This window comes from Phalacrocorax carbo, chromosome Z, assembly GCF_963921805.1.
Source record: "Phalacrocorax carbo chromosome Z, bPhaCar2.1, whole genome shotgun sequence".
NCBI lineage: Eukaryota > Metazoa > Chordata > Aves > Suliformes > Phalacrocoracidae > Phalacrocorax > Phalacrocorax carbo.
In genome coordinates this window covers 21,173,809-21,191,235 of record NC_087548.1, presented here as the reverse complement: position 1 = coordinate 21,191,235, position 17,427 = coordinate 21,173,809, and the positions used below count along the sequence as shown (strand labels likewise).

The 17,427-nt window shown below is 39.1% G+C and overlaps 1 protein-coding gene across 2 annotated transcripts in view; it reads left to right on the top strand.

Moving 5' to 3' along the window:
* Positions 1 to 17,427, top strand: part of PLPP1 (phospholipid phosphatase 1) — a 65,365-nt gene that overhangs the window by 12,901 nt on the left and 35,037 nt on the right. Inside the window, exon 2 of one of the 2 annotated variants that reach the window (XM_064438392.1) lies at positions 17,147 to 17,298. In XM_064438392.1, coding sequence (XP_064294462.1) covers positions 17,147 to 17,298 — 152 coding nt within the window. Of the gene's footprint in view, positions 1 to 4,995; positions 5,151 to 17,146; positions 17,299 to 17,427 lie in introns of both variants that reach the window. The other variant, XM_064438391.1, reaches the window with a different exon arrangement.

Below are 17,427 nucleotides of genomic sequence, written 5' to 3'. Positions count from 1 at the left end.
GGGATGGGGGAGAGAATCAAAAGGCTTCTGTGAGAAGACTCATGGGCTGAGATAAAGACAGTTTAATAGGTAAAGTAAAAGCTGTGTGCAGGTGAAGCAAAACAAGGAATATATACACTGTTTCCCATCAGCAGGCAGGTGCTCAGCCATCTTTAAGAAAGCACGGCATAATGGTTACTTGGGAAGACAAATGCCATTACTGTGAACATCCTCCCCCTTCCTTCTTCTCCCAGCTTTATACACAGAGCGTGATGTCATATGGTATGGGATATCCCTCTGGTTGGTTGGGGTAAGCTGTCCCGGCTGTGTCCCCTCCCAGCTTCTTGTGTACCTGTCAGAGCATGGTCCTGCTGAAGAAGTCCTTGACTAGTGTAAACGCTACTTACCAAAAACTAAAGCATCCCTGTATTATCAACACTGTTTACAGCACAAATCCAAAACATAGCCCCGTACTAAGAAAGACCACATATGAAGAAAATTAACTCTATCCCAGCTGGAATGAGGACAAATGGTTTGGTGGTGGTTTTGGTGTGGTTTGTTATTGTTGTGTCCTGGCCCTCCTCACCCCCCCCCCCCCAATGCTTGGAAGACTTAACCTCCCCTTTCCTTTGGGTATTGTTTTTTCTTGGTATTTCCTTTCTGTGGGTGGAGAACCATTCTCACAGTGGCTTCCTCCATAGTCTCCCAGCCTGGACTTTCCTTCCTTCCTTATAGGCTTTTGTGTCACACCATGTTGCCCAGCTGGATGTAATTAAATAGGAGTTCCCTGAAGGCTATTGATAGGTTTTCAATGGAAACTATGCTATAACTAGCTTGAACCTACAAAATAGAGTTGGAAACTCCTTGTGAACTCAGCATAGTCCCATGTAACTATTTCAGCTAGCTTAGCTTCACTCTGCACAAATGTGTGTTGCCCTGTTCTTATAGTTCTAGCCAAAAACTGAAGGCTGTTTCTTCTCTGCAACTGTTGCTCAGTAACTGAAATATCAGTCTTGCCTCTCTCCCTCTCCATCTGTGTGCTTTTATTATTGTCCATGTGTATGAAGCTTTTTCACCTTTCTTTCATAGGTAAAGGCTCAAGCACTTTGCAGTCTCTTTTCCTACTCAACTTCGTTAGCCAGAGTCTGTCTGTGTGAGCGTTACAGAGCGCCTCCTGCTTTTTTACAAAGTCTTGGATGCACCAGTTCCAGAGCATTGGAGTGATTAGGTCATTTTCCCTGTATAATTAAAGGACAGAGAAACCAGATCAGAGGACTGCCATCTGTTTCTTGCTACTACATAGCAAAAGAGCCAAGAACCTGTGATCACTAGTCCTTGACAAGACCAACTAGACAAATTTTAACAGATAATAGAGAAACTCCAGTTCTGAGTCTGAAGCATGGGGAACTTCAAGGAGCAGTGTTTTGTACGGCTGAAGGTCATGCTTTGGAGGATATGAAAAACTGAGCCATTATGATCCCTTAAGGTATAAAGTTACCTAGATCAGAAGAGCACCCTGAGAGGTTAACGATAGTACTGGCTAGGTAAAAAAGAGGAGGAGGTACATAGTGAAGAGGACAAGGCATGGAAGTTGATCCACAGATTGCCTTTTAGCCATGTAATCTCTCACTAGATCCTGGTAACCCTTTCCTCCAGTTTGTAGAAGCTAATGAAACTGAACATATGTGCATTCCTCAGAAGTTCAGTGTAGTCAGCCTGCTTAAATGTCATGGAGATGCTTGGCACCTGTGATGGCAATACTGACCTGTTATGTATATTAGTGGTGTGGTTTTTTTTCCTCTCATAGTGAAAACTTCAGGAATGTTTGCTTACATGTACAAGTTGTTGCCTTTTCGCCCTGTAAAATGAGTAATAGTAAAAATGCTGCTACTTTGGGGTACATTAACCTTCAACTAAAGACCATTTCACAAAGTCTTCTGCTGTACTGCTGGAAAGCAGTGCATCATTTAGATTGCAGTAGGAATTCGAACAGTAATGTAAAAAAAGGAAATGGTCAGTTAGTGTAAGATGCGTAACCAACTTCAAATTTCTCACATTCTTTTACTATGGACTATACAAATGAATTGTGCAGTCACTTTGGTGAACTGTCTTCATCTGACCCCTTTATTGGCTGCTTCTCTTCTTTCCTCCCTTCCCAGAATCTCATAGTTGAAAGTAAAAACCTGTTTCTTAATTTCTACTCTAGATTACCCACTTTTAAGGTACTTTGACTACATTATGCACTACTTAATCTGACTTAACTAAAAGGTGCATCCTTTTCTTTCAATGAAACAGATGTAGAAAGGAATAAAAATGTACGAAGGGATGTTTAGATGTATAGGCACCAGCAACTGCTGGTGATGTAAAAGTTCTCACAAACTAGTTTTCATAAACAAATTTCATATGAGAGTATTTAATGGGAAGAAAAGAAAGCTTAAATTAAATCTTGAGTTCAAACTGATTGTTTTGCTAGCAAACTTGGAATACTTTTTCATGTACACTCGTGTAATCTCTCTCTTCCTGTTCCTAAAGAAATATTCCTTGGGGGGGGGGGGAAAAAAAACCATGATCCATGACTGTAAACCTGTGTACTTTGGTGGCAAGAAATTTAAATTTGGAATTTTTGAGTTAAGAACTCTGTGTTTGCAAGTGGATTCCTGGAATGAACTAGAACACTCAGAGAACATATTTCAGCAGCTGGTAAAAATGAAATAGCTATAGCCAAAATCTTGCTGTAAAAACTGAGCAATACTGGGTAAAAATGGTTGAGTTGGAAGGAAACAAAAATTCCTGGTGTTGAGTTGTAGCAGCTTTTCTTGGAAAACAGAGGTATTTATGTTGAAGTAGTCAACTTCGGCAAAACACAAGCTGCTGCTTAAATTAACCATAAGGATGTGATATTTCCGCGCGTGCAAATCTGGTGACCTGTTCAAGAAGATATAATTGTATCAAACAGGTAATAGCTTTGCCACTCCATCATCTTCATGCTGGGTATGCAATAGCAGAGATAAAGACAGGAAACAGGCTCTGACTTACGTTAGTGGAATCTTGAGCGGAGCTGAAAATTGGCTTCAGACATGTGAACATACAGCAGCGTCCTTTGATCTGAGTGAACTTTGAGTTCTTCAGTGTGGCCCTCTTTGTTTGAAGGGCTGCAGTTGTGTTTTGGCTGCTTCTGCCATCTGCATTCTGTCAAGCTCTAGCTCTTTTCTTGATCGTTAAAGCAGAGGAGGAGAGACACCTTTGAGACAGTTGATCTGAAGGTATATCATCCCACTTCATGAAAAACTTTGTGCTTAAAGTTGAACAAGTGTAGTGCCTTTTGCATTTTTGTTCAGATTTGCTATGCAAGATGGTAAGCACCTGCTGAAGTGCTTTGCTGCATCAGCATGCCCAGGTGTTAAGGCTAAGTGTGGACAGTCCATGGTATTTCAGATTTTTTTGTGGAAAAAATCCCTCTCGGCTCCATAGGAGGCTTTAAATTCCTGCCAGGCTGCTGTCTGTGGCCATACTAATTTTCTTAGAAGATGAGTTGGGAGCTGTGGTATTACCAAGCATGTAGACAGTTTCATTATGCACTTCACGAGCTTTTGCACTGTGACTTTGCAGCCCAAAGAAGCAGCCAGGATTTATCACTCTGTTCCTACTGTTTCACTCTTGGTGTCTTTTGTCCTAATGAAGTATATAGGACTAAGCTTATTTAAAACTCCTTTAAGTGACTTCTGGTGACTTAACAGGTGTCACTGAAAATCAAAGCAATCTCTCATGGCATGAACTTCTTTAGAATGTCTTTTGTTCCCAGTACAGCAGTTTGTTGGTATCACGAGTAGTCTTTTCTGCTTCAATAACTGCCCTTACCGTCTAATTCACATATAGAGTGTCTATATGCATTATTGCATATTATATGGATGTTGGGGAACAATAAAAAGTTTAGTTTGCCCTTTTTTACCTTGTTTTAAACCAAAGTATTTTCTTTTTGTTGTTGTTTTGTGGATTTTGCAATTCTTATAGTATTGCCTAATTTATCCACTGTTGATGTATTACTTGCTCAGGGGACCAAAGGAAAAGGTGGGGGATGTATGGGATGGGACGAGACAAGGAGAGAGTAAAATGACAAACTTGAGTATCATGAGGTCATTGCTCCTGCAAATATCTATTCCCTAGCTGATACTTCTTGTCAGAAATAAGTTACAGACCTGAAAGTAATTGTCAGAGTCTTGATGGCTTCTTTGGCATTACTGCCAGTACGGTGGAAGTGAACTTGTAAGAGAGGGAACAGGTAATATGTCACACAGTGTAAGTTCAGAGAGCTATCATTTGTACCTGAGCCTCAGTTTCCATGTTAATAACTTCATTGTTTTCATGCAGAAATCTTCAAAAGTGTACAAAAGCTGTGTAAATGCAACTCCTCAAGTGTAAATCTCATTACCTTGAGATGCAGTCCATTCAGAGTGTCTGTATTTTCCCTTGGTGTCTGTGCAGTTCTCTTGTTCCCTTTACCTGCATGAAAACTACTTGCATGAAATCTTTAACTCCCTAACTATGACAAAATCTGTATGCATTTTTGTCTTGTTCCCTGTAAACACTGACCAGATTATAGTGTGTAGAACAAGGCTGGTAATTCAAATACAAGCCAGTGTTGTGGGCTAGTGACGAAGGCGGGAGTACAAAAGGCAGCCTGCCCTCAATAACTATTAAGTCATGTGAGTAGCAGATGCTTCTCTTAAGCATAATCTTGGTTCAGTGTGTGGCAACCCACCTTACTGATGAAAGGACTTTGAACTCTACTTAACTTCTGTATCTGGTGGGCAACCCCAGAGTCCTCCTGAAGTAGACTTCTAGAAGAGATAAATTTCTATAAACAGGATTTGGTGAGTGTGTGCATTGCATGATACTTGGGAAATTTGTGTTTTGCATGTTTAGTAGCTTCCTCCATGCATATTTAAAAATGATTTTTTTTGATTTAACCACATGTATTTCTTGTTTTTGTTTTTTTTGTTTTCCTTCCCCCAACAGCTGGCTTACCCCTTGGTGTTCTAAACTTGGCCAAAATAAAACCGTATCAGAGAGGCTTTTTCTGTAATGATGACAGCATCAAGTATCCGTTCCATGACAGTACCATCACATCCACTGTCCTCTACACAGTGGGGTTCACCCTGCCCATTTTCTCTGTAAGTAGCTAATATATAGGGAGCTTTGGTGACGGGAGTAAAATGTATGCCTTCCAAGAGTTCAGCACTGTGACTGTGAGTTAAAGGCAGTCCACACAGGCAAAATCCCATATATGTACAGTCATATGCATGTGAAAGGTGTTGTTGCTACTTTCTGTTTGCACAGAAAATCTGGAGCTGATGTTTAACTAGTATCGCTAATCTCCTTTGTTTTAAGAGCAGAAAAAAATGAAGATGAGGATTTAAGCTGTATTAGTTAGTCTAGGTTTTTATCACTGGGGAGAAAAATACTACAGGCTTCCAAAACACTGTGGAATAAATACATCTCTTGTTCAGAATGGGTTAGTCTGATAACTTAAACACTTTTTCTGTGAAAGCTTGCACTGTAATGGAGTGCACAAACCTATAACTAGTGACTGTTGCTTCCATATACTTTCTACAGTAAAAAGTGTAATTTGGACTCAGTGGGTTTCTTAGTTTTTAGTAAAAAATGTGACAAACTCTTTAAACTCTTAAGAATGGAATACAGAGTTGCTTGTAGAAAAGAGGCTCTGTTTTCAAGATCACATGATTTTTACAAAGAACAATTTAACTCTTCATTAGGTTTTTCTAAAAATGTTTAAAGCCTGCTTGTATCCAGGTTTTTAGTAAGGTTTGAACTGGTTTAGAGAACCAAAATTTAATTATTCAGAATAGTCGTGAATCTGAAACAATGACATCTTGTTTCTGCTTCTAGTGGTTGACCAAACCACTGACCAAATTAGAGATGGTCATAATCTCTGGGCTTCTGATAAATGTATATGCTAAATTAATCAGTAAGAAGTATATATTAAACTGGTTTAAGGATGGAAGCCATCGCCTAAAACAAGTAGAGATCTGCAGAACCTCTACATACATTACTCTAGTCTTCCCTTAAATGCCTATTTTTTTAAAGCTTGAATTTGTCTTGTGCAGTAAATAGAAGATAGACAACAACAGTTGTTATCGTTAGTATAGTTTCATTTTTGAGGTAAATAGTCTGAAGTTTGTAATTTTGACATGTACTGGCATATATCTTCAGCACAACTTCAGGAAAACTTCTTTTGTAGTGCGGTTCATGTGTAACTTAATTGATCTGTGCAAAGGTGAGCTAGCAGTTGCAGTTCTGTGCAGTTTTGGACTTCTAAAGAGGCATTTCAGTTGCAGTTAGGTAATCTGTTGCATGTCTTGATTTTTTTCTTCAGTTTTTAGATTTGAAGAAGCTGTTCCTGTAATAGAAAGTCAATTGAGAATGCATTTTTTTTTAGGCTCTAAAGCAGTGGAGAAAGATCTGAGAGCTAATTTATTTAAAAGTATAAACATCTAAGAATAGTATGGACAGCTACTCTAACTTTAGCTGTCAAGGTATCTAAAATTATAACTTAGAATTAGACTTGTCACTGATTCCAGCCTATTCTGATATTTTTCTTCTATGATACTTTTGTAGGATTCACACAGTGAATTTTTATTGCCTGTCTGTGTGAAGGGGATTTGAGTATATAACTGGAACAATGACTTCTGGCTGCCATGCTGAGAGGTTTTAAAAAAAAATAATTCTAAAGCAGTTGTAGTTCTGCAGCAGCAATACAGGCTATCTAGATCAGTTTTCTTCAGTTTGAATGCTTTGTGGAACTTAAAGTAACACAGGTTTTCTGCAGTCTAGTGAGAAAGTAATGACTCTAGCGTGTATATTACTGGCCTTCTTAGTCTCAAATTTAGATTTAGGGAGTTCTTTAGCCTCCTGCAAAAGGTGAAAAATAATTTATGGCTACTGAAAACTTACAGCTAGGATGAGCTTCTAGAGCTAGGGAGTATGATATCTGGGTTGTTAGAACTTACAGAGTTGAAAGTGGGTTCCAGTTGAATGCTTTGTAGCTTGAAGCTTGCCTTTAGTCAAAATGGATGGGGAATATTGATCAGTCTGGGAATAGGAGAATCTGACATTCGGCCTGGTTTTTGTTTTGGGCTGACTCAATGGAGGCTTGAGACTTTTTTGCAAGGCAGCTTAAGTTTTTTAGAAGTAGTATGCTCCAGAGTCAATATCCTTAGCAGGGGCACAACTAGCTCATGAATGAAAGCTTATGGGGGATAATCAGAATTACTGCCCAATCTAGTAAAAAATGTTATCCTGACATGAGCCTTTTCTGAAAGGAAAAGGCTTCTCAATGAAGGAATTGATGGTAAAAATTGGGTCTAATGCTATGCAAATAAGAGCTGATAAATTGTACTTCTTTGCAAATTTTTCTTCCCTAATCAAGGTCTCCCCCAAACAGGATACTTGTTCCTAAGCAGGATTTACACCTCAGCTTTGTCACATCACAAAATAGAAGGAAGAACTTGTGGTAGGAAGCTGAGGGAAGCAAACACAATCATATCTGCAATGTGGAGAAAAAAATAATGGTTAGTTGAGTAATAGAGTGGTTATAGACCTTCCTCATAGCATTCAACAATGTACAGGTATTGCTGATCAAGTTACTTAGTTCTTAGTCCCTAAAGCCTCAGGAAATCTAAGCAGAAATGCTTGAAATTTTACTATGTATCTGCCCCTTGCTGCACTAACAGCTTGCTTGTCTTCAGAGTGCAGTAAGAAATGGCCTGAACATCTTTCTGTGTAATAATAAAAGGTCTTGTCTGGTTCAGTTGTTGGGGAAAGCCCATAGTGGAATGTAAAACAACTTGAAGAAAAAAAACCCAAACAAAAAACAACAACAAAATCTGCAGTAATAGCTAGCTTATTGTTAAGAAGTCTTTGTGCATAAAAGAAACTAGGTTGCCTGAACATTGATTTGTCTTCAGAACATTTTATGAAGATTTAAAGATGTGTTAGAAACTCTCAGGGGTCTTCTTCAAAAAAAATTTAAAAATGCTTTTAGAATTCACAATTCCAGTTATAGCTCTGAGCTCTTTGTTTCCGTTGCTACCTTTTATCAGGAAATAAAATATCTGGGAAAGAAACTCACATTTATTCTCTTCGAAGTACCACTTCATTCTCAATTTTCCAAATTGATTTTGGTGTCTGTCTGGATAGGGAGTACAATTTTTGTATTAGAATTTTTGGAGACTTAGGGTCAAACAAACCTTGGTAGTGCGCTGGAAAAATTAATCTCTTTAGGTGTCTAGGCCAGTATTAATCTCTAATGATGTACTTGGTCTGCATTTTTGGTCTTCAGCTATTTGCATGAGATCAGCTCTTCCAAGTATAAACAAAAAATTAATGTCAGTGTCTCTCTTGCAGCGAGGTCCAACCATGCCTATTTTTGTGAGTTCTATTCAGTTGGTCTTTCCTGGTGACTTCACCTCCAAACCTATTTTCTCTTCCTCCAGTCATCTTGCTTCTTACAACTGCTGCCTTCAGTGACTCATACAGCTTCTCTTAGATCTAAGGGTAGGCACAATTAGGGAAAGAAGCACAGAGCAAAGGAGGCCTCTCTGAAGCATCCTTCTCAACAAAGGAGCAGAAGAACAGAGCAACTCAAGAGTTCTTGAGTTTCATCTGCTCCCTGTGCTAGGTTCTGAGCAGGGTTTCTGTAGTTCCTTGCCAAAGCTTTGCATGGCTGCTCTGTTCAGGAGCTGAAGGGATGCAACCCACTGGTGAGTGGTTGGGTGATACGATGGCCTGATTCGTGAGAGGGCAAGAGTTCAGTTCTAACTCAGCCAAAGTAGGGCACTGAGTTTCTGTGAAACAAAGTAGTTCATCATAACTGTTGCTACTGAAACAGGTAATGCAAATGCTGATGTTCCTGACAGGGAAAGTGTTCAGTAGTAAACAGTTTTGAATAAGTCACTTGACTGGGATGAGCTCTGCTACTTGGGACTTCTTTGAGAGAAAGGAATATTATGGGCCTATAGGACTTAACTTCTCTATTTTGAACACATCCAAAAGATATTCAGGTGGTCAGGTCATGTTGTCTTCTTCAGAAAAAAACCAGAACATTCTTAGTTTGGTTTGGCAAAGGCTGATGTCTCCAGTATCATGATGCCTTCCGAAAAGGGACCTACATAGCTTTGCTTCTGTGCCAGCTTTAACCTGAAAGGCATTAGGCATAATGTGTTCAGAAATATCTCCTTCTACCATGTGTATCGATGTTCTGACTGTAACTTTTCCTTCCTACAGATTGCCTCCAGAGTATGATTGTGCCAATCTAGTGATTTCTTTTCTGGCAAAAGAAAATAATCTTTTATGCTGTTTGTAAAAGGGATAAATTTGCAGGGAAACTTATATTGAAAGCACCTATTTGATAAACAACATAAGCACTTGTGTGCCACTTAGTGGACTAACTTGTATGTTTCTGACAGACAAATGTAGCTACTGCTGTTGCAGAGACTGATAAAACAAGGGACTGTAATGAAACCTATTGAAGACTTAATCGGTAGATGTGCACTTTGTTTCTTGCAGCAGTGTCAAAGCTTTATGACCTACTGTTTATAGTTTTGCAACTAATTGAAAGCAAACTTGCTCTTTGACCCTAGAGTGGACTTTTTGCATCGTTTAACTTAACTTTCAGGTTATGTATTAATAATTTTACTGTGCTCTGAACAAGACTTTTATCTGGTGAACTTTTTGAAAAGGAGAGTGTTCTATCTTCATGGTTTTTTGGTATGGCACTGGAAATCTTTATGGGTAATGCTGTTGAACTTCATAATCTGGCATGAGTTCTACTTGATATTAGCTGTTCATCTTGTACTACTACAGATAAGTATAATCTCTGAACCCAGTTCTGAGGAATAAACTGCTCATATGTGTTTGTTCAAACTCTTTTTAAAGCCAACATAATTACAACCCATGTTTATACTCTGAAGGGTTCATGTACAGGGTGATGCACTTTGGTTGAATTGATGAGTAATTCCTGGGTGGGACCATCCACTGTGGTGGACAGAGGCTGAGAAATGGTAGTTGCTGCATCCAGCTTTGGCCCCCACTTCTGCCCCATCTGTGGTAAGGGTGTTCTGGTGGGCTCGGTTTCAAATCGGGTGAGGAAAGATCTGAGGAGCACAACTTCCAGTTTGGTACTTGTACAAATCACTCCTACCAGATGCAGTTAACTTTAAATAAATTGCAGCAACTTGCTTGTTAAGTCTGTGGACTGGATATTGTACTTTTCTCAATCCTTCAGGTACATTTGTTAAATACAGTGATGAAGAATGCTCTCAGTGTATGAAACTGTGTAAAACAGTTGGCAGTCTGACAGTGGAAGAAGATCCAGGGAAGGCAAGGGATTTCAAAATGCTCAGTGAAGCTTGGTCATAACTATGAGAAATCCCAGCAGTCACAGTGGTTTGGAGTTGTCTTTGAAGGTATTATTTAGCAAAGTATACAAAAGAGTAAAATGGGATAGGGAGAAATGTAGGGAGAGGGAGTTACAATTTAAAATATTTTAAGTATTGTCATTTAAGCAAAAAAAGTCTGTGACATAGATCTTTTTTCCCTTGTTTCAAATCTCATACCTAGTCACTAATAATTGCTATTGTCATCTAGTATTTTGACCAAAGACTCAAGATGGTAGTGAAAAAGGGAAAGGAGTGCACCAGCGAAAGGGAAAGTAAGTGAAAGAGAGGGAGAGCTTCTTTTTGTGCTGCTTGTTCTGTTTCCCTTCCTCTGGCCCACCCCTTGTATCTCCTTCTGTTCTGCCTTAAGCAGCAAAATGCTCATGCAGAAAGATGGTTTTTACCCATCGTCTCTTGGTGAACTGTGGAGTGATGGTATAAGCATATGTCTTTCTAGTGCCCTCCTGAACTCTAAAGTGTTTTTTGAGAAATGGAAAGTACTGTTCTGGTACTGAGGAGAAGCCAAAGTCTTAACCCAATCTGCAAAGACCTGTATGATACCGTAACAAACACCCACAGAATGTGAGCAGGTATACAGAGTAATACGCAAAAGTTTTCACAAAGCTTTCACAAGCTTTCCAGGCAGGATTTCTAGTATTGTATGAATAAGTACTATGGAAGTTTTTGCTGATGCAATTAGTAATGAAACCTCTACAGCCTATTCAGGGGTAATGTTGTCTTGTGCTTTCTGTCTTAATTTCTGGTGTAAGGAGACTTAAACCTCAAAATACTACTTATGCTTTTTTTCCTTAAGTCTAGGTATCACTTCTGGTTTAAAGCTACACTAATGAAGTTGGCGTTAGATAATAGCACGGAAGTGGTGCTGGCTTTTCTTGAAATGCCGGGAGAAAAGACAATCTTTTAAATTTGTGTTGTTTCTAAACCCTGGAAAAAACTATTGCTACCCACTGCTTAAGCTCTGAAGTTTTAGGCTTTTGTAGGAAACATAGCCACCATTTCCTGGTGTCAGTCACATCTGTTCTCTTCCTAATCCCTTTAATACACCAGGAAGATGGAGTACTCAGGCTAAAGACAGCATTTTTAAAAAAAAATTCTCATTATTTAGATCTGTATAGTCAAGTGACTACTTCACCAATATAGTAAGCAACTAAATAGCCATGGGATTAGATAAAGAACCCTTAAATGTATAAATAATTCACTGAAATGTGAGAAGTGGTCAGTAGGAGTAAGTGCTCCCTGACTTTCACAAGGGAGGAAGGTACCAAGTAGAGCTCTCTAGGAGTCTGCCCTGTTCAGTATAGGAGGAGAGTGTGTGCAGTGAGGCAGCAAAGTGGGGTACTCAGAGCAGCAAATACAAAAGGTGGCAATAATATGGCTGGTGAAATACAGCATGGATAAATGTCAAGTGATGCATTCCTGAGGAGACTGGACAGGACAGCTTGAAGGAGGTGTATAATGTGATGTTCTTTCTCTTCACGATGGGGGTAATGAACAGCTTCTAGTTCTGTGGAGAGATCAATTCCATGCCCTGTAACAGTGAAGAAACCTGATTAAGATTAGAAACTTGGAAATAAATAGACCTGTGTTATACAGGATGTTTATGGAAAAATCCCCAACCTAATTGGTCAGAAGTGACTACAGCTTGTGAGGAAATCTAATCCATTTTACTGTAGGAGTCAGACTACTGAACAAATGTACTATAATTTTTTAAAATATTTAGTCTTAGCAGTTGAGCTGCTTGTGTTTCTAGCTCTTTGTATTCTGACTGAAGGGCTGTTCCAGAGGCCTATATCTCCCTCACTATTAGTATCTTTATTGTCAACTGTATTTGAGGCTCTTTAATTCTTGGTTGTTGCTGGATCAGTATTGCTCTTTTTTCTGATATCTATTGCCTATGGAATTAGCTGATTTACAGCCTTTAAGTAGTGCTGAACTGTGCAAAACCCTACTTCTCTATTTTTTGACGTGAGGAATGTACCTTAGCAGTCCTTCTCTGTTTGTATTTTAAATAGGTGAATTAAAACCAAACCTGTTTGTAAATTCTGATTGAATCCTGTTTCAGAAGAAATTCTTGTCAGATGGCTAAAAGTGTTAATGCCTTTGGAAAGACTTGTCTAATGGTCACACTGTTGTATTGATATACAACCACCATAGGAAGCAGACATTATTTTCCCCTCATGTTTTGACCTGACAAGCTCCCAGCTCATCAGAGTTGTTTAAACTCCAAGTGCATGACTCTGAACTCATTACTGCACAAATCTCCATCTGTTCTCTTGCTTCAGTCTTTAAGAGTTGTTCTGCAGGCAGAACTGGCTAACCTTGATCTTCCACTGCATCAAGGAATTGCCAGCTCTGTCAGCAGTATGTCTACTAGTTATTCATTAATGATGCTGGCATATGCACTGCATAACACTAGCTTATTGGCTTTATCCTTGAAATTACCCTACTGGTAAGCTCTTCCCAACCTTATAATTCCTCTTAACATACCTGTTATCTTCCCTTTAGGCAGTTTCTTCACTTTGTTACATGCTTCATTTCCCAAGTCAATTGTATCAGGGATGCTTTTTGGTATTGTCATTTGGGAAGTATTCAGTAGAGAGCCTTTGACCTGTTGCCGTCTCCACTCCTTACTTAAGAGGAGTACTTAAACTCCCCAACTTCTTCCACTCTCATGTAGAACTAAGCCCAACTAATTTTTACTAATTGTCCTTTTAAATGTACCAAACTCTGCCCGTAGAAATTTATACCTTGTTTAGGGGGAAAATAGAGGTTTGTAGAAAAAGCAGGGCCTTTCTTTTAGCTTACTGCGGCAACACAGGACTATGGTAGATGAGCAGGATTTCTTTTCACAATGATCTGCTGTTGAATCTTTGCTACTTTTCCTTGAGAAGCTACTTTAGTCTCTTAAGTGGATAAATATTCTGGCAAGGAAGTATACCACCTCCTATATTACTATTAAAATTTGTCCTTCAATTATATCTGGGAAGTTAAAGAGCTTGGCACTAATGACAGTTGTACTATTATGAAGACAAATATAATTTGGTATCTTCAGTCATATCCAGTGTTCCTGTGCCAGGAGGTTTCACACTTAAGAAATTGCTGCTGTGATGCAAAAACTTATTCCTGTCTTCTGAAATTATGATAACTCTCAGGGTGAAGAAGTAACATGTCCATCACAACTGTAGGGAAACCTTACTATAGCAAACAGAACAGTAGGAGGCTTTGCCTCTTCCATCACTTAAGCCAGTTCTTCTGCTTGTTTATCCTGCTTGTACTAAAGAAAAGGCCAAACTATATTTATCCCTGTCTCTGTGGTGTCTTCAAGAGAGAGAGAGACAGCTGCACTGCACAAAGTAGTTAAGCTATATATTTGAAATAACTTTGATTTGATTTTAGAAATTATTTTTTTAAAAAAAACACAACCTTAAAATCCCACAAAACCAGACTTAGCAGATTCATTTAAAACAGAACAAAACCCCTAAGTATTGTGAGTTTTTCTTAATGGCTTCACTTGCCAGAAGCAGTGGGAGTTGCCGTACTTCTGATTTGATTTTGACTTTTCTTCCCCCTCCCACCAGCTAATAACGAAGCCAATCCATGTGTGTTTAAAAGCAGTAAATTAAACCTGTTGTATGGCATGTGTTCTGAGGGAGTAGGTATTGACATTAAGAGTACTTTGACCAAAAAGATACCAAAAGCCAGTACTGGCATGGTTTGTCAGGCTAATAACTGCCTTGAATTGAGCAAAAGGTAGATTACAAACATTGTAGTTCTGTGACTTTAGTTTCCAGTTTAAGTGTTAAGTAAATCTGATCAATCTTACTCTAATACGGTTTTTAGAAATTAAAACTTATCTCAAGCCTTCATGGAGCATGTCTCCTTTCAGCACTGAAATGTGCTGAGAAATGCAATAAGACAAATGACTGGTGGAAATACTTTTAAAATCTGTTATACAGTTGGGGGAACTGAAGAAACACTTAATGAAGTTCACTATATAAGCTTTTTTAGCAGTATAGTGTTTCAATACATAGTTTTTCCAATTGTTACTTCAAACCAGGTAGATACCTAGAACTTTAAGACTCATATTGTCTTACCTAAGTTTTCTTTCGTAATTAACAAGGTGGTATTGGTTTCAAATAGAGTGAAAGGTGGAATGAAATTATGAAAGAGAGGGCATTTCAATAACTTAATTTTAGCTGGTTCTTATTTGCTTAAAAGCAAAAACAATCTTTGAGTTGTTTGGTATCTTGTTTGCATGATCTTGATATAGGAAAGTGCTACAAGCAATTACAGACTAATTGCATCACAATCTCAATATTGCTGGAGAGTGAGCACACATTTCAAGTAGCTTCTCTTTGCATGGAAAAACACACATCGTCATTGCATGAGGGACTTAAAATTGTATGTGGATCATGGAGATTATTTCTCACCTTGAGAAGCTGAACCATTCATGTGTGGGTAGGAGGAAATGACGAGTAAGCCACCATGACACTATTATTCATAGAACAGGTCTTTAAAAAGGAGGATGCCAAGCTAGTCATGTGATGTGGTCGCAAGTATTTGTGGCAGTCTGCTGAAGCTGTGGTAAGGTTTTTTTACGTTGAACTTAATTTTGTGAGCAACTGTCTTATCATGATGTTTAGAACTACCTACTCTAAGAACTAAACCTGTAAATAATCAAGAGACTCTTATTTGTATATGAATCTTGGTGTTTGTGTGGGTGCAGGGCAAACGATGAAGTCTTCATTCCATAACAGATGATATATTGTGAGATGCTGTCACAATACTAACACAAGGGGAGGGCAGAAATGAGGTCTGGCCTGCAGCGGTTTTTTAAGCCCTGCTATTCATACTATTAGGAGAAAGGGAGGGGGATTTCTTTTTCCTGATTGGAAAGGCTATGTTTTTGCACTGTACTTCAGAGTCTAGCTCTGTGCTGGCTGGTGTCTGAATGGTTCAGTGTTTTGGTGACGCTCTGGCTTGGCTCTTAGCCTTTCCTGCTATCCTTCTGCTTTGTTGGTGTGCTTGGACAGCTTCCAGAGCTAGGTCAGTTGTAGTCCTGCTGGCGTGAAACTGGAAACAATCCCTCTTCACAATGACAGTGTTCTGCCACTTTCAGAGGGGAGGTTTTGCATGCTATAGATTTGTTTTGTGTGTAACAGCACAGAAGATACTTCAATCTTTGCTATGGGCTTAGCTGGAATACATGGGCACTACGATAAGTCTGTAACTGCTTGGTCATGGAACAAAGCTGTGTCATTCATCAGAGGTCACTTCAAGGAAATTTTCACTTATGAGCCATTATTACAAACTAATTGTTCTTCTGTGTCTGTTTCAAACTGAAGCATTCTTTTAAGCAGTCACTTTATAATGTGAGGAACAAAATTGATAGCACAACATTGGCGAAACTACAGTATGTCTCATGTGTGATGGTCCCATGTTCACTTTTGTTTGTACGCATTTATTTGGGGGTAGCTGTGTATATGGAAAGGAAGAGGTAGGCTATGCCTTGACACAGAGGTCCTGAGAAGAGAACTGAGACTACAGCAACATCTTTCTCTGGCAGAAAGGAAAGAAGGCTGTTTTTCATCCTTTTGATGCCTTACTGGTAGATTAGGATTGTCTTCCTGCAGATAGATGATTTCTGCTGTCTAACTCTAAATTGGTATGTATTTTGTGTGATACTGCTGAATTTTGAGCACAAAATCAAGGGCTTGTAAGCACTTCAATGCCACTGGGCTGTACATCCCTAAGTTAAAGAAGATTTATTGTTTCGTTGAACATTCTTGGTAGTTGCCCACTTCTTTTTTTCTGTACAGCCATTTCTTTCTGAGAATATTCATCCCTATACCCAAACAGATTGTGTAGATGCTGTATGTTTCAAGGATGGAGAATCAGGGTATAAAAATATGATTCAATTAGTTTGCAGTGATTTCTATCCAATTTTAAGTTTGTGGATTTTTTTTTAAGCTTTGCTGTTCAAATGACTAGTTTTGGTTAGTGTTGCAGGTCTCCTGAGGTGCAACAGCACAAAGCATTTTGGGCCATAATCTTGTGTTGAGTTTAGGATGAGCCAAAGGCTTCCTCTTTTGTGGACGAGAGGGGAATAAAATCTCCATGCCCTGAGGCTGCAGGGCTCGTGCAGTGACCACATTGTATCCAGTGTGTGTAGGAGTGAGGGGATTGCATGCGTGTGTAACTTTTCCTTTTTTCCGTATCTCTTCCTGAAATCTCCTTCTGCACTTGCATCCTCTGAGGAGCACCCCTTTTCTGCTTTCATGAAATGAACTTATGTTCTTCTGACTTGTAAAGCTGTCCAGAGAAGTTACAAAGGGGCAACTATTGCTCACTGGAATATAAAGGAATAGCTGATCATTGTGGCAGTAGCAGCAGATTGAGTAACGCAGTGGCTGTCACTGAACTGTTCACTCAGTCATGGTTTCGACATCTGTCCATACCTGATGTGCCACAAATGCAAAGGTGAGAGGAATCCTGTCCTGCTCTCCTTCATTTAACAGTCCTTCCTGGTGGCTGCAAAGACAAGGCAGTAGTCATTGGCCAAAGCAAGTGCATAACCTTCTAACTTGCTGCATGCTTGTTCCTCTTTATGCACTTGTCTTTGGAAATGCGGGGGTATAATCATCGCCAGAGTTTGTTGCTTTTGTAATGTATTTTTTATTCCTTTTTGCTAGCTGGCTTGCCTTTTGCAATTCTCAATTCAAGACGTATCCCCTTCCAGAGAGGAGTTTTCTGTAGTGATGAATCCATCCGGTATCCATACAAAGAGGACACCATTTCTTATAAGTTGTTAGCAGGAATAATTATTCCTTTCAGTATAATTGTTGTAAGTTAAACTTTTCTTCATTGCGTTTGATTTCGATGCGGGTGGGGAGGAGGGAGGAGGGGCAATCTGTTAATACAGACTTCTAAAACTGTTCTATATGGTTTCTCAACTTTAAAATGTTCTTAGAAC